At 38.4% G+C, this 14,951-nt stretch overlaps 1 protein-coding gene across 2 annotated transcripts in view; it reads left to right on the top strand.

Moving 5' to 3' along the window:
- Nucleotides 1–1,097: 1,097 nt before the first annotated feature.
- The window catches only part of pik3c2b (phosphatidylinositol-4-phosphate 3-kinase, catalytic subunit type 2 beta), a 56,708-nt gene continuing 42,854 nt past the window's right edge, over nucleotides 1,098–14,951 (top strand). For both annotated transcript variants that reach the window (XM_016241184.1, XM_016241107.1), the window contains exons 1-5: nucleotides 1,098–1,620; nucleotides 7,392–8,243; nucleotides 8,851–8,951; nucleotides 9,165–9,325; nucleotides 13,804–13,924. In XM_016241184.1, coding sequence (XP_016096670.1) covers nucleotides 7,479–8,243; nucleotides 8,851–8,951; nucleotides 9,165–9,325; nucleotides 13,804–13,924 — 1,148 coding nt within the window. In that variant the 5' untranslated portion in view covers nucleotides 1,098–1,620; nucleotides 7,392–7,478. The remainder of the gene's footprint in view (nucleotides 1,621–7,391; nucleotides 8,244–8,850; nucleotides 8,952–9,164; nucleotides 9,326–13,803; nucleotides 13,925–14,951) is intronic.

The following is a 14,951-nucleotide window of genomic DNA, read 5'->3' as shown; positions in this document are numbered from 1 at the left end:
AATAATTTCATATTTTATAATAAAACCTTGTCCTAATGTCATGTTTAAGTGATAAACTGCACTACCTGTGGTTGTTTTTAGATGGTAGCATGTTTTATTATTGTGCTACACTTGTGTGGCCTGTGCTACAATCCTTTCAACCTCTGTAGCACCAGTGCTATATGCAAAAAAAAAAATACATACATATTGTAATTAGTCAGTACCCATAGTAGAGCTATGTCATATAGTAATAGCATATGATATCATTGCTGTAATATGACACCACCACCACAGAACTTTGGGGAATATATATATATATCTTTGAGTGTCAGTTAACTTTAGTAAGTGTAGCAACAGTTATCAATATGTTGTGCGCTTTTTGTAATTTTCATTAGTTTTTTTATATTTATATTTAGCTTTATTTAATTAGATTTCAATTTTTGACAAAGTAATTTTAGTATTTATTAACTGTTCAGCTTTATTTCAATTAACAAAAAACGATTTTTCTAGTTTTAGTGAACAATAACAATACTGCTAGACTAGATCAAACTGATAAACGGTATAAAAAAAAATCTCTTGGTGTTAACAGAGGGCTGACACCAAAAGATGGCGCCACAGATTCATTTGAGAACACTTGTACACCATTCCATGCTTGCCAAAGAAAACATTACATTTGTCGTTCCTGTTTTGAAATTTTACAAGAAAACACATTTCTATCTAACCTCACTTATTGTTTAGTGTTCGCAGAATCCGTTATCTTCTAGTTTCTAACAAATCTGGGTCTGTCCTTTACCACAACAAGTCTCTGAAGTCTCCTATATTTGTGTGAGAGTTTGCCATAATCTGAGATCTTTGAGGTATTTACCCAAGATATGTCTGTTTTGTGTTTTAACCAAATTTCCCACTGGTACTAGATACTTGTTGATGTTTTTTTTTCATCTAAATGTAGTGTTTCTCACTGAAGAATGCTGTGTGTGCTAATTTGAGACATTTCTTAAAAATATGTTTTGGGTACATATTATAGGCTCAGTGTTCTTCGACTCTGCTAATTAGTGTTTTATATTGAATATTTAGAATACACCGTCACAAAATGTGTAGGGATATCCTCATTTTGTTTGACGTAGGCCTCATATTGTGCTTTTGTGTATATATGCAGCTGTATGTAGGACTACATTTCATGGCAACATATTGAAGTTGATACATTTGTATTATAGAACATATACAGTCATTTCCTCTTTTTACAACTTTGAAGGAAAAGTTCTTACTGCAGTGTTTGATGTCATGATGGGATGCAATTACCCGTATTTTCCACTAGAGTCTGCTATTGTTCCTCTTAACCCAAATCCTCTGTCTTTACACATCCAATGAGAACTGGCTGAGCTTTGAAGCCGAAATCCACAGCGCAAGTCGCCAATCAAACAACCCGGTCAGATAAACAGAAGCGAGAGAGCGAGAGAGAGAGGGAGGAAAGAGCGTGCGTCTCATATGGATGAACAGAGACGCGCTCTTGATTTGGCCCTGCTCTTCTGCTAGGGGACACCGGAAACGGCTGCCTGATCACCAGCTATCAAAGAACAACGATTGAGCCTGAGAATAAACGAAAAGGTCTATGACACAGGCGCTCAAGAGGCCGTGCACACGGTATGTGATGTGCTCTTTCCTTCACTATAACAGAGAGCGCTGAGAACGCTTCGTATTTATATACGACCAGCTGTTTTTGCGCAGTGACTGTACATTTTCCTAAAATCTTTGTGTTGGATTGAGCTTCTCCCGAGCTGAGAACGCTGCTCTAAACCTAACATTTACTAGGTGGCCGGAACATAGGAATCAGAGGCGTTTGACCGCCACGGTTTTGCTCGTGTATCGCCCGTTTCTATTTCAAAACGACTGGCTAACGTTAGATATCGACTTGACAAGTTTGGGCTCTTGAACTCAAACAGATTTTTATTTAAAAGAGACGTTTGTATGATAGGACACTCTGAGCCATAGATGGATTAAATGTGTATCAAAACAGAGGAATTAATGTTGTGTAGTTAGGTAAGATTATTATTATTATTTGATTGTTGATTTTGTTATATTTAAAAACCGATTTTAATAGTTTTAATTTGGTTTATTTTTTAATGATTTAAAATAATTTGTAAACTATAGGAGGTGAAAGTGCTGTAAACAGAAAAGAAGCATGATGGTGTCTGTTGCTATGCAATAATATTGCATGTTTATATATATATATCACAAAGCCATTTATAATCTAAAACCCAAGACAAATATAATTTACAGTAAAATAAATTACAGTTATGCTAAATCAGACAATTAAAAAGTCTTAATCCATTTCGTTATTTATGGTTTTAAGAAAATGTATATAGGCTATCCTTTAATAATCCTTGAGAAAAAAATCAACTCGGGTCATCCCAAAAGAACCATGTGTTTTTACACTCATAAAACAAATGAAGCCGACTTTTTTTTGATAATGCATACAGTCAGTATCACAAGTTGCATGATGCATCTCTTCAAGCTTCAGTTTATTCAGGACTTAACTGTATTTTAAAGTAAAATATTTGCACTAATTATAGGTTTATGCAACTCAAAGCACAGGGAAGAGAGAAGTTTAGACTGCCATACAGTGTTTAGATGCATAAAAGTGCATATATATGACACGATAACCACAATTTGGGTTTAGACTCTGCAAACCTGTTTCAAGATTCTGCTTATTTCTGAATCACCATGACACTGGGCTGAACAAGAGCTAAACTAATGTTTTGTAGTGCTTTGTGACTAAGAAAGAAAATGTTATTCATCATCTTTGATTAAAACCTTGTTTTCTTCCAGATTTAGTTCCTTGTTTGTTTGATGCATGATCCCAGTTTTGTATTTCAGTCTGCATTCTTTATTTCAGCATGGCAATCTGGAATTAGCCTCAGACATTTACCTGTTTCAGGTCTTTCAGTGTGCAAAATGTCATGTATTGTATTTCTGTAACCATCCATGCACCTAAGACCTGTCAGACAGGGTAAAAAAAGCAAAAATCTCCTCAAACCACGTAGAACCAGGTGGAACTGTGGTGTCTGAACTCTGAAGACATTCTTGGCCAGGCGCTGCCTTCGCAACAGGTCAGAGGTGCCATGCATTTGGTTGAGTCACCTTTCTGTGGGATTTGTGGTTTGGTTTTTGAGTTTGGCCTTATCCTCTCTGTTTCTGTTTTTCTAAATGGGAAGTCTGGTGCTAATAGTTAGTTTTTAGTTTATTTGAAGTTTGTTTTGTGTTTGTCAAATGTCAATGCTGATTTTCTTCCGACTTTCCCACTGGATGCCACAGAGGCTGAATGTTACCTCGTTGGCTGAATGTGAGCCTGCTCACCACCATCTGCCTGTCAGATCACAGTAGAGAGTCGGCTAGTCTAGGGGTCTTTGAACCGATATTAGGGTGGGAACTCCACAGGAAGAGAGGCGTATTGATGATGGAAGACCTCCGCATACGGCGCACAAGCCCTGATCAGCTGGAACTAGCATAAGCGATCACCCTGGGCATGGAGGGAACCGTGTGATATGTTGTTGGATGGGTGTGTTGGGGGAGGGGTGTATATGGGGGACAGGGATGACTGCGGTCTCTTTGTCTTTGGCTCTCCAAGCCGTGTGAACATGTCTGAGTCGGCTCTGCCTCACGTGACGCGGCTGCCCTCACTCCTCCCTGTCCTTTGTTCGGCCAATCTGGGAGCCACCCCTGATTGAATGGGATTAAATCCCAGCAGGGGATTGATTCCGGGGGCCTGTATCTGGCTGGCCTGGGGTCCCTGTGGAACAATGCAGATCCACCATCCTTGCAACCCCTCCCGTCTTACTGCACCCCTCCGGCCAAAGCTCAGTCATGAGGCTCTGCATAGGAAGCCTACGGGAGGCCGGTGTTCCTGGGAATGGAGGACAGCCACATTAAGGCCATCTAGACGGAGTTGCATTTATATTTGTACAGTCCATCTGTTGATGCCTGAGAATGCTGTTTACAAACACATCTGGTTTTTCGGAAGTGTTTTTGCACAAGCTTGTTTATCAATTATTATTAACTGTCCTGGAGCTGACTCTAACACCATGTCCTAAGAAGGCGTATTTGTCTATGTTAATCTCAAGTTTTGTTCTGAATATTCACATTTGCAACAAACGTTGAGCAATAGGCCATTTTATTGGTCGCTTAGTTTGTATTTCAGCTGCGTCAACTAAAAAAGACTAATTGACTAGTTAAGGGTTGCTTGAACTACTAGTTGACTTATAAAGAAGCCCCTTATAATTTGGCTGAACTCCTATGACGCATATCTTAGCGTTGGCATAAGTTTTTTTTTTGTTGTTAAAAATCAGAATTCAGGGGCACAGCAACGTGTACTGAATGTGCCACAAAGACTGACACGGAGGAGAAGAATTGTTGAATAAAGTCGTTATTTTTGTTTTCTTTGCATACAAAAAAGTGTTCTCATAGCTTCATAAAATTAAGGTTCAACCATTGATGTCACATGGACTACTTTAATGATGTCCTTACTACCTTTCTGGGCCGAACGTGTCAGTTGCTTTGCTGTCGGTGTAGGGTCAGAAAGCTCTCAGATGTCATCAAAAATGTTTTAATTTGTGTTCTGAAGATGAACGAAGGTCATACGGGTTTGAAATGTCATGAGGGTGAGTAGCCTAATTAGTGACAGAATTTTCATTATTGTGTGAACTATTCCTTTAATGTATATAAAACATCAAGTCAATTCTGACCGTCTGTGATTGTGAGGCATCAAACAGCATTTCACTTTTAATGTGGAAAGCCAGATGACTTCCTGTAAACGCATCACATCACACCTGTTTTGAAAACTGTAATGTGCTGAGTCCTTTCTGTTTACACTGATCTCCATATGTACACATGTTCAGCCAGGCAGGAACTAAACAAGTGACTGGATGTGTTGCTGATGGAAGGCCTAAAACACCCAGTCAGGTTGCTGCTTCCATTTCCTCTGTTGATCTGGGGAACACATTTTGTTTATTTCACATTATTTATTTAGATGAAGATCACCAGAGATGACCAGAGGCATATGTGTTTTTGCATTTTTGGGATGCAAAATGGGGTCAAAACGTGGAGCAATGGAAGGGTCCAGGAATGTCTGTCAAACACATGCCCTTCTGCTTCCTCTTCGGTTTTTTGTTCTGGTGCCAGTCTTCTGGGGTAGGGTGTGAGAATTTCCTACAGTTGTGTTAGTGGGCGGAGAAACAGAACCCCTGCCACTGTTGTCACGTTACGAAAGAAACAATGGGTCACAAGTGGTCATGAACTTAAAGGAATAGTTCACCCAAAAATGAAAATCATAATTGACTCCCTTTTTTGTCATTCCAAACCCATACAACTGGCACAATTGGTATTTTTTTTTCTTTGGAACACAAAATAAGTCCAGTTTTGTTGTTTTGGATGCCATTGCCTTTTATAATATGGACAAAAATAGTTACAACATTATTCAAAATATCTTTTGTGTTCTGCCGAAGAAAGTCATAATGACAGAAGTTTCATTTTTGCGTAAACTGTAATTTTAAACCTTTTAGTTGAGCCACGGTCCAAATAAATTTACACAAAGTGGTATACTTTCATCCACTTTGGGGTCTAGGACCACTCTGCAGTTTATTCAAGTTGTAATGATTATCATTCTAGCAGAAAACTGTTGTTTGACCTTAGACCTTCCCTGCTGAACCCATTTACCATTGTGCGGGGTTATAGATGACCATTAAGCCCAGTTGTTGTGCCTCTATATGGGGCGGCAGCTGTGTCATGGCACATGTGTTATGAGGCTGATCGAACCCTAAACCCATTTGAGCAGCACTCAGCAGGTCTTCAGGCCGATTTGAATTCGAAGCTTAGCATCTGTCCAGCTGTGACTCCACAGGAATAGCCTCTTAATATGGCACATCAGTCTCCTTGCAGGAGAGAGATCAGCTTCCCCCCACTGCAGAGGAACTGTTGTGCTGCAGAAGAACCTGCGTTGCACTGATGACTGTGCTGAAAGCAAAAGATCAGCTTGGCTCTGTCTTTTGCTGAGCAAGCAAAGACAATAAGACCCAGATGATCAGAGGCAAAGACAATCAAAGTCAGAGTCACACATGTGCACTACTTTAAACATCTGCGACTGAACATGTGGTACTTTGATCCATATATGGTTCAAGAACTTCATTAGTTAAATGGTTCTGTCTTTATCTAATTATTTACTTAGCCATTTGTAGATACTAGAGGTGCTTGCTATATCTGTACCACCATATTGGCTGATATTGAAGCTTTTAAAATGTTTTGGTATTTTGGGCAAGAAAGATAAGATGTTTAATTGTTCGTGCTCGGTTGTTTTTAAATTTACATTACCTTTACCTCAGTCTAAAACTCACTTAATTATTTTTTATCTTTAAAAGCACATGATTAAAAAAAACACTGTTAAATGTAATATTTAGTAAATTCATACTGTACATTATCACGTTATGTTTAAATTCAAGTTTTTAATGATTGATTTTATTTTTTTAGATAGATTTTGATTCCCCTTTTAAGACAAAATTGTATAGACTTGTGCATAAATTTAATATAGGTGCTTCCTTAAATGACACCTGAAGTCATTCTTCTTGTTGAGGAGAGGTTTGTTATAGTGGGAGATATGGCCAATAGGTTTAACTGTTTGCCCAATAAGTGTTGGAAGTGGGACTTTTATTCTGTAGGGCCCCGTTCCACAAATTATTTTTTTATTTTTTTATTTTTGTTTTACAACCTGGATTCAGTTTATTTCCGCTTTAATTTTTCTAGACTCCTGTTTAATGGGTCTAGTTTTGTGTCTGTTAAACAACATTTACTATTAAAATAAAAAAATGAAAGAAATATTGTGTTGATATTCCTTAAAAAAAGTTTTAATAATTTTATTATTATTATTATGAGTATTAGTAGTAGTAGTAGTATTATTACGTCTACACAATAGTAATGTTTCTGACACAATTTCTTCAAGTTAAACCAAACTTTTGTTTTGACTGTTGCCATTAGGCAAACCTTTAAGTTTCTATGTGTGTATGGTATGTCGATAGTTTTACGCAAATTAAACGGTAAAATTCTCATGAAGTGTCATTTAAGGAGAAGGCAGATGCTGAAATCACCGCAACCGTCATGTGCACCAGTATATGTAGTAAACGAAACCACGCACCTGCGCCATTCATTCATACAGAGATGCACAGAATATGCAGGATTATTATTTAAATTGTCCTTTTTGTAGCTTGATGGCATGTTTATTTAGTTGCTAGCTTTTTGTGATGCACGTCAACATCTTTGTGCAAGGTTGATGACTTATTTTTATACTGGCTCCAGATGTTGCAATCTCTATCAGTGGTAAACAGCAAAATCATGTGATTTTTTTTTCTTTTACTCTTATCTCCGAACAGAGCCTAATGAACCGGTTGTGCAACTCGTAGTGCCATCCAGCTCCTTTCTGCGTTCCTCTTGTGCATTCCAGAACCCCCTACAGGAAAATGTCTGCGGCGCAGACTCAGAATGACCAGGAGCAGCGTTGGGGTTGTCTGGAATCGCTCGGCCTCAGCCAGAGGGAGCTGGTCCTAGCGGAGGCCCTGCAGATGGAGTATGACGCCCTTGCCCGCCACCGACAGGACAAGGGACCAGCAAATACTCTACCTCCTGAAACCAGCAAGTCATCACCCACGAGGAGCGAGCCCTCCATGCCTAGACGTGTTCCCAGTCCTCCTTGGAATAATTTGCAGCAGGGTGTTTCCGGATCTGACCCCATGCTCAACCACGTTCAACCTGGAGTGTCGAACTTATCGCGATCCAGCGGTGAGTCTCACGGATTTAGTAAGGAGCCTCGTTACATCCTGGACGAATGGGAAAGTGATTTAGAAGGAACAGCGCAATTGTTGTCAAAAGGGCTGCCATCTCTAGATGAGCCTCCGCCACCAGTACCGCCCAGAAATCCCGTCTCCCAGAACGATCCATTCATTGTACATCAAAGCTCAGCCCCACGGGATGTCAACTTGTTCACTCCTGAGGTGGACCAGCCCAAGCTTTCCTTTGGAGACACTCTGAACTATGATAACCTCAATGACTCCCTAAGCAAGCTAAATGGGGATTGGCTGTCACCTAATAGAAGCCGGAGAGTAAATGGGGACAAATCGGGGAAGGCAGTAGCTCGCAGTAACACCCTTCCTCCTCAGGTTCCTCCTCGCACCTATCTTCCATTGCAGAAGAGTACTAGAAGCCAACGCAGAGTATCAGTTGATCCAGTAAGGATTCAGACTGTCCTTTTCTTTAATTTCCTGGATGTTTTTTTTTTTTCATAATATGAATTATTTTATTGAATTTTTTTCCCTTTTACAATGCTTGTTTATATAAACTGTGTGTGTGTAATAATAATAATAATAATAATAATAATAATAAAAATAAACAGACATGTTTGTTTTCCACAGAAAAAAGTCACATTACTACAGAATGTTTCTTTTTGGGTGAACTCTCCTTTTAATTATGCTGCTATTGAGATACAAGAGTGAATAAAAAAAAGTGTAAAAGATGATGAATTATGCAAGAGAAATGTTTATTATGAATATTTGTATACATTCCCATGATCCTTAAGGTGTTGGCTCCAAAAAAGTGCCCCATTTTGTGCATGGCACACTGATTGTTAGCTAGCAACATGCTAACATCAAAGTCTTAAATGAATGCTTTTGGCATACACTATATATATATATATATATATATATATATATATATATATATGTATATAATAAAAATTATATACATTATTATTATTGTTGTTGCTTTGAAAAATTCTATAAAATGTTTATCACAATTGATAAATGTCAGATAAAGGAATATTTATTAAAAATCATTTAGGTATCTCTGGGGTCCTGGTCAAATGGCTTTGGTTATGAGCTCTTTCAGTTGTCTGAAGAGAGAGATGAAGAAGTGGCAGCCTTCTGTCATATACTTGACTTGTGAGTTATTACATTTTGTATTTTCATTCATAGTGTCTTTCGTGTCCACTTTTTAAAAATGCTGAAATATATTATTATATTATATTATATTGTATTATATTTCAATAATTAAAAAATGTATTTTTGCATATAAAAGTGTATATAATAATTACATTTATTATTAGGACCATTCATTCCAATTTATTTATTTACATCGTTTACTGTTTTCACCAGGCTACGATCGGCATACCCATGCAATGACTACTCAAAAAATGCAGGCTTTGTTTGGAGTCCGTGTGTGGCACAAGATGAACTGCAGCAGGGCCTGGGGGTCAGCATAAAGGTCACGGTTTATAGTGACCACTTCAGAGAACCACTCACATTCTCTTGTGATGGTAAGAACTGAAGAGCTTTCAATTATTTATAATCGAACAATACAGATAATTTAAATATTCTGTATCAGCTGTGTTGAGCTTGTTTATAACTGTGGAGTTGTATTTTCTGTTCCACATCCTGAATCTTTTGAATGGGGCCATAGGATCTCATTGGAAAGGCTGGAGAGGCTCTAGACCCTGAGTTCTCTTAATAGCATTACACTGAATGGGCATTCTGCCAGCCATCTGTTTTGTGTACTCAATTAAAAGAGGCAGCTTTTCATTATTCGCCTTGGAGGAATGCACACAGACCCCTCATACACACACAGAGACTGATATGGCCTCATGCGGTGAGATTAGAGAGAGGCCCAAGAAATATGTCGTGAACATGTTTTCACTCCCACTTATTCACTGCACTTGTTCTTCTTTTGTTTTTCCTGCTCTGGCATGATTTTCCTGACAGATGCTCTTTATTATGGCAGCCTGCCAAAGTATGATAAATGCAGACTGTGGTGCCATTCTAGCATGGCTCTCTTTTTGTGTCATGAGCAGCTGTGTAATCTGCTAAATATTTGTTAAAATGATGGAGGTCAACCCAAAATAATTCATAGGGCATGGAAAAATAGTTGGGTCTGTACAGCACTGCTCAAGGGTTGGGTAGTGATATATTTACCCTGTCTGCCTAGTCAGACAGTTGATGAATGTACATTCAATGAATATCTTTCATGCAGTACATTATAATATTGTGATTCCTAAATTCACTTTTTTTTTTCTTCTAATTTTCTAATTTATTTAGGCAAAGTCATTTAGAACAGTAGTTGTATCTTGTATTATTTAAAAAAGTATTATATTATATTAAAATGATTCTAAAATCTCTTTATTAATAAAATAATTTGGCTTCAATTTTGAATTATTGCCCAGAATTAAAAAAAAGTCAAATAATAATTAAAATGAATAAAATCTAAAAATCAAAAATGTATTAAATGAATATAGCAAAACTGCAGTTTTTACACTCTTCAGTGGAAATCAAATGGCAGGAGTGGGCCAAAATCCCTGCTGCAGTGTGTGCAAACCTGGTCAAGAACTACAGGAAGCGTCTGACCTCTGTAATTGTAAACAAAGGTTTCTGTACCAAATATTAAGTTCTATTTTTCTATTGTATCAAATACTTATTTCATGCAATAAAATGGAAATTAATTATTAAAAAATCATACAATGTTATTTTCTGGATTTTTTTTTTTGATTCGGTCTCTCACAGTTGAGGTGTACCTACGATGAAAATTACAGATCTCTCCATTCTTTGTAAGTGGGAAAACTTGAAAAATCGGCAGTGTATCAAATACTTATTTGCCCCACTGTAGTTATCTCTACATATCAAACTGGAATTAAGTATTTAATATAAAAATAATTATATCATCGCTAGTATCAGCAAGAAAGGGCTCATTTTATCAATGGAAATTGTGCATTGCAAAACAAATGTGGTTAACAAGTGTCTTGTTCCTCTCTTTCCATCTAGCAATTTTTGCCCTCTCTGCTGCCTCAGATTGGCATTTGTTTATCTGGGTCTATTCACAAAAAAAATAAAAATAAATAAGAACCTAGCCTCAAGACTCATGTTCCAGCAGAGCTGCCCAGTTCATTATTGAGAAACTACAGAGAAACTGAGGTGTGTGAAAAAGGGAGAGAGACAGGGGCGTTTTCTCTAAAATGTGCTCCCACTGTGACCGCAGTGCAGTACATCTGCCCAGTTAGGGTGTAATTTGTGGAAAGGGGGGAAGGGTGGATTAACCTTTATCTGGTTCATCCCTACCTCTGTTCGTTTGTTTCACATCCTCCCAGTGAAGTGACGAACATTGCTGTGAGCCAAGGGAAAATTACCATCTCCTTGCTTCTTTTTTTTGTTGTCCACCAAATGTATTCAGATCAGTAGGTGCTAATTTACTGTATCTGTAGCATCTGGCAACGTGTCCATTTTCAGGAAGGGCTGCACAGACATATCACTAATTGATGACCTCTTATTGATCGAGCTATAGATAAACCAATACCCTTTGAAACGCACTGGGCAGTTCTGTTCTTTGTATGCTCATTGCTCATTGTTAGCATGTAATTGAACTGGCATTTGTTTTGTGTAGCAGTGTTTGGGGAAGTTACTTTAAAACTGTAGTTTCTCAAGTTTTAAGCTACCCATGATCAAAAAAAGGAGATAAACATTCAAGCTAACCCTGTAAAAACAGTTAGCTACTATACAAGTTTTTATCTTAAGTAGCTAACTGCATCGAAACTATTTAAGGTGTCAATATCTACAATATCTGCAAGATAAATACCATATGATACACCTTTTTTACATTTGAATTGATGAATTTACCACCAAATACAACTAGAAAATATTCTATATTTATGTAACTGAACAAAAAAAAAAATACCAGCAACATTTAACTAGATATTTTGCTACAACAAAGTAAACTACACTACACAAGGATACAAATTAATCAGTTAATACTTTTTTGAACTGATTAATTTAAAGGAGACATATATTATGCCCCTTTTTACAATATGTAATATAAATCTCTGGTGTGCCCAGAATGTGTCTGTGAGGTTTCAGCTCAAAATACTCCACAGATCATTTATTATATCATTTTGAAAATGCCTATTTTGAGTGGAAGCAGAAACACGCAGTTTTTTGGGAAGCAGAAACACGCTGTTTTTCGGGCCTGTCTCTTTAAATGCAAATGAGCTGCTGCTCCCCGCCCCATTACAGCTCAAACCTGATAAAACATCTGTTTTTAGGGATGTGCCCGAAGCGTGAAACAAATAACGCGTTATACGGAGCCACTAAAAGGTTAGACGCTTGCTAGCGGTAGCCTGTTGCTTTACAGTACATGAAAGTTCACTTACCACATACACAGAGTAAGGGGAAATGTCTGATTGGACAATGGCGAATGATTTGCAGATCCTGAGCACCAATGACAAACATCTAATCTTGTCAAATGTGTGGTAAGTACTGCTGCTCCATAGTATAGAGTCCTTGTGATCGCGAATCTCGAAAGCGAAAGTAGAATGAGATCGCACAATCGAAAGTGGTTTCAATAGCGGCTCCCTGATGCCCGCAATTTATATACAGTCGCCTATACTTACCCAACGATATAATTGCGAGAAAAAGTATTGAAATATTTTATCCTCCCATCTCCCGTAGGCTATTTATTCCCTTTAGGGTTTCCGTAGTACACTTCATTTCCTTTCCGAACACGGAACTGGGATGCGGCGGATTGCGGGAGAAAAGGTGTGGGGGGGGGATCACGATGTCAGCTTAACATCGTGATGTCTGTCAGCTATCGGCGATGGACGATGGCATCGTCTATAGGCCCAACCCTAATTCACACACAAGTTTACGTTAAAAACACAAGGTACAAAAACGGTTATGCCTGTGAAGGTAAACAGCTGGGAAATATATCGCATGTTTATTTTAGATCTGTGTGGCAGCAGCAATATACACGTAAATAAATCAATAAATCCACTGTTCTGTTGTCTGCTCTGAGGCTGGGACTAAATAGTGTTCTGTGCTCGTCTGTGCAGCCAAAGAATCACTTACCCCCATGTCGTTCCAAACCCGTAAAAGCTTAGTTCGTCTTCGGAACACAATTTAAGATATTTTGGATGAAAACCGGGAGGCTTGTGACTGTCCGATTGACTGCCAAATATATTACACGGTCAAGGTCCAGAAAAGAATGAAAGACATCGTCAGAATAGTGTGGCGTGGCTGACACAGAAGAGCGTACGCTGCTTGCATTCAGCGGATACTCTCCAAAATGGCACTACAGTGAAGCGGAGAGACACAGAGGAGATGAATTGTTGAATAAAGTCGTTATTTTTGTTTTCTTCGTGTACAAAAAGTATTCTCGTCGCTTCATAATATTACGGATGAACCACTGATGGCAGACGGACTATTCTGACGATGTCTTTCATACTTTTCTGGACCTTGACGGTGTAATTTACTTGGCAGTCAATCGGACAGTCACAAGCCTCCCGGTTTTCATCCAAAATATCTTAAATTGTGTTCCGAAGACGAACAAAGCTTTTAGGGGTTTGGAACGACATGGGGGTAAGTGATTAATGACAAAATTTTCATTTTGGGGTGGAGTATCCCTTTAATAACTCCTGATATAGCTTATTGGGGTGGAGTATCCCTTTAATAACTCATTATATAACTCATTATAGTTATATTATAATGAGATCCCTTTGCCACGTCACCAAGGGATCGAAATCAGATGCGCTCATTTTTTTCAGACGCTTGCAGAAAAAGGCTTCCCAAAACAAAGTTAATGGGTTAATCTTTTTCACGTTTCCTTGGTTGGTAGATGCATCGGGGACCTGATTATAGCACTTAAAACCTGGAAAAGTCCGATTTTCATGATATGTCACCTTTAACTTAATCATTCAAACAAAAGAGTAGTTACATAATGTAGTTGTTAAATTATAATATTGTTGTCCTCTTCTCTCAGGATCATCAACCATAGACCTGCTGATTTATCAGACACTCTGCTACGTCCATGATGACCTGGATATGATTGACGTGGATGACTACCTGATGAAAATCTGCGGCCAGGCAGAATTCCTCAAAAAGTAAGAACTAAGGATTCACCAAAAGTGACTCTACTTTTTTTTTACTTGCTATCTAAATGCATAGAACTTCCATAGACTTACATTAGAAGTTACATAATTAGCCTTAATCTGAGCTTTTTATAGGCTAAATCAACCTTCTCCACTGAAAAATGATTAGCCTGTTGTGGCAATTGTTTATAATCCAGTCTTCTTCCTGTAATGCTGACAACAGGATTATGGGATTTTTTTTGGACATCTACATTTGTCTTCCAGTAGCTTTACGTCTACCTCACACATTGGCTCAGCATATGAGTGTGGGGTTGGAAGTGTTACGGCCAAAAAGAGTCCCCCCGCTGCTGCAGCGTGCAGCGTGTTGCTAAAAAGTTCCCATCCAATAGCATAATGAACTACATGTTACAAGGACGTCCATTGTAAAGCCGTTTGAGTTGTGGGTGGAAATGGGGTGATTCCAAGCTGAGCTGAAGATCTGCGGTTTGTGGTCTGAATAGCTCCTCGTCATATAACTGTAGCCCTTCAATTGTGGTTGCATAAAAACAAGCTGTGCTTATGTCTGTGGACTGCTTTAACCACATTGGGTTTCCCCAAGTCACGACCACCATTTTGAGGCAGATTTAACTAATCACTCAAACGTGTGCTCTTCCTGTTTTTCTTTTTTTTTAAAGGCCACTTGATGTTTTTGATGAGACAGTCGGTTGTATTATTTTTCTTAAAGGGCAAAGCTGACAGAACTGATGCTGAGTTTATCTGTGCGACAAGAACCGCAGGTGTTGTTCTGTTGAATGTGGGTGTTGGTTGTTTTTGCTGTGGGTGCAGCTGTGTTGTAGGAAGTGTGTCTTTTCCTGATAACCATGTGCTTGTGCAGGGCCGTGAAAAGGAGAGACATTGGGCCTCATTTATCAATCTAACGTAGAAACGAGCGCAGATCTGTGCGCACAAATCAACTTACGACAGAGTTCACGTGTGATTTATGAAACATTCGTATGCCGCCAATCTCATCGTACGAATGATCGTATGTTGATAAATGTGG

The sequence above is a fragment of the Sinocyclocheilus grahami genome, unplaced genomic scaffold (genome assembly GCF_001515645.1).
Source record: "Sinocyclocheilus grahami isolate Dianchi unplaced genomic scaffold, SAMN03320097.WGS_v1.1 scaffold3.1, whole genome shotgun sequence".
Taxonomy (NCBI): domain Eukaryota; kingdom Metazoa; phylum Chordata; class Actinopteri; order Cypriniformes; family Cyprinidae; genus Sinocyclocheilus; species Sinocyclocheilus grahami.
This window is presented reverse-complemented; position numbering and strand designations above follow the sequence as displayed.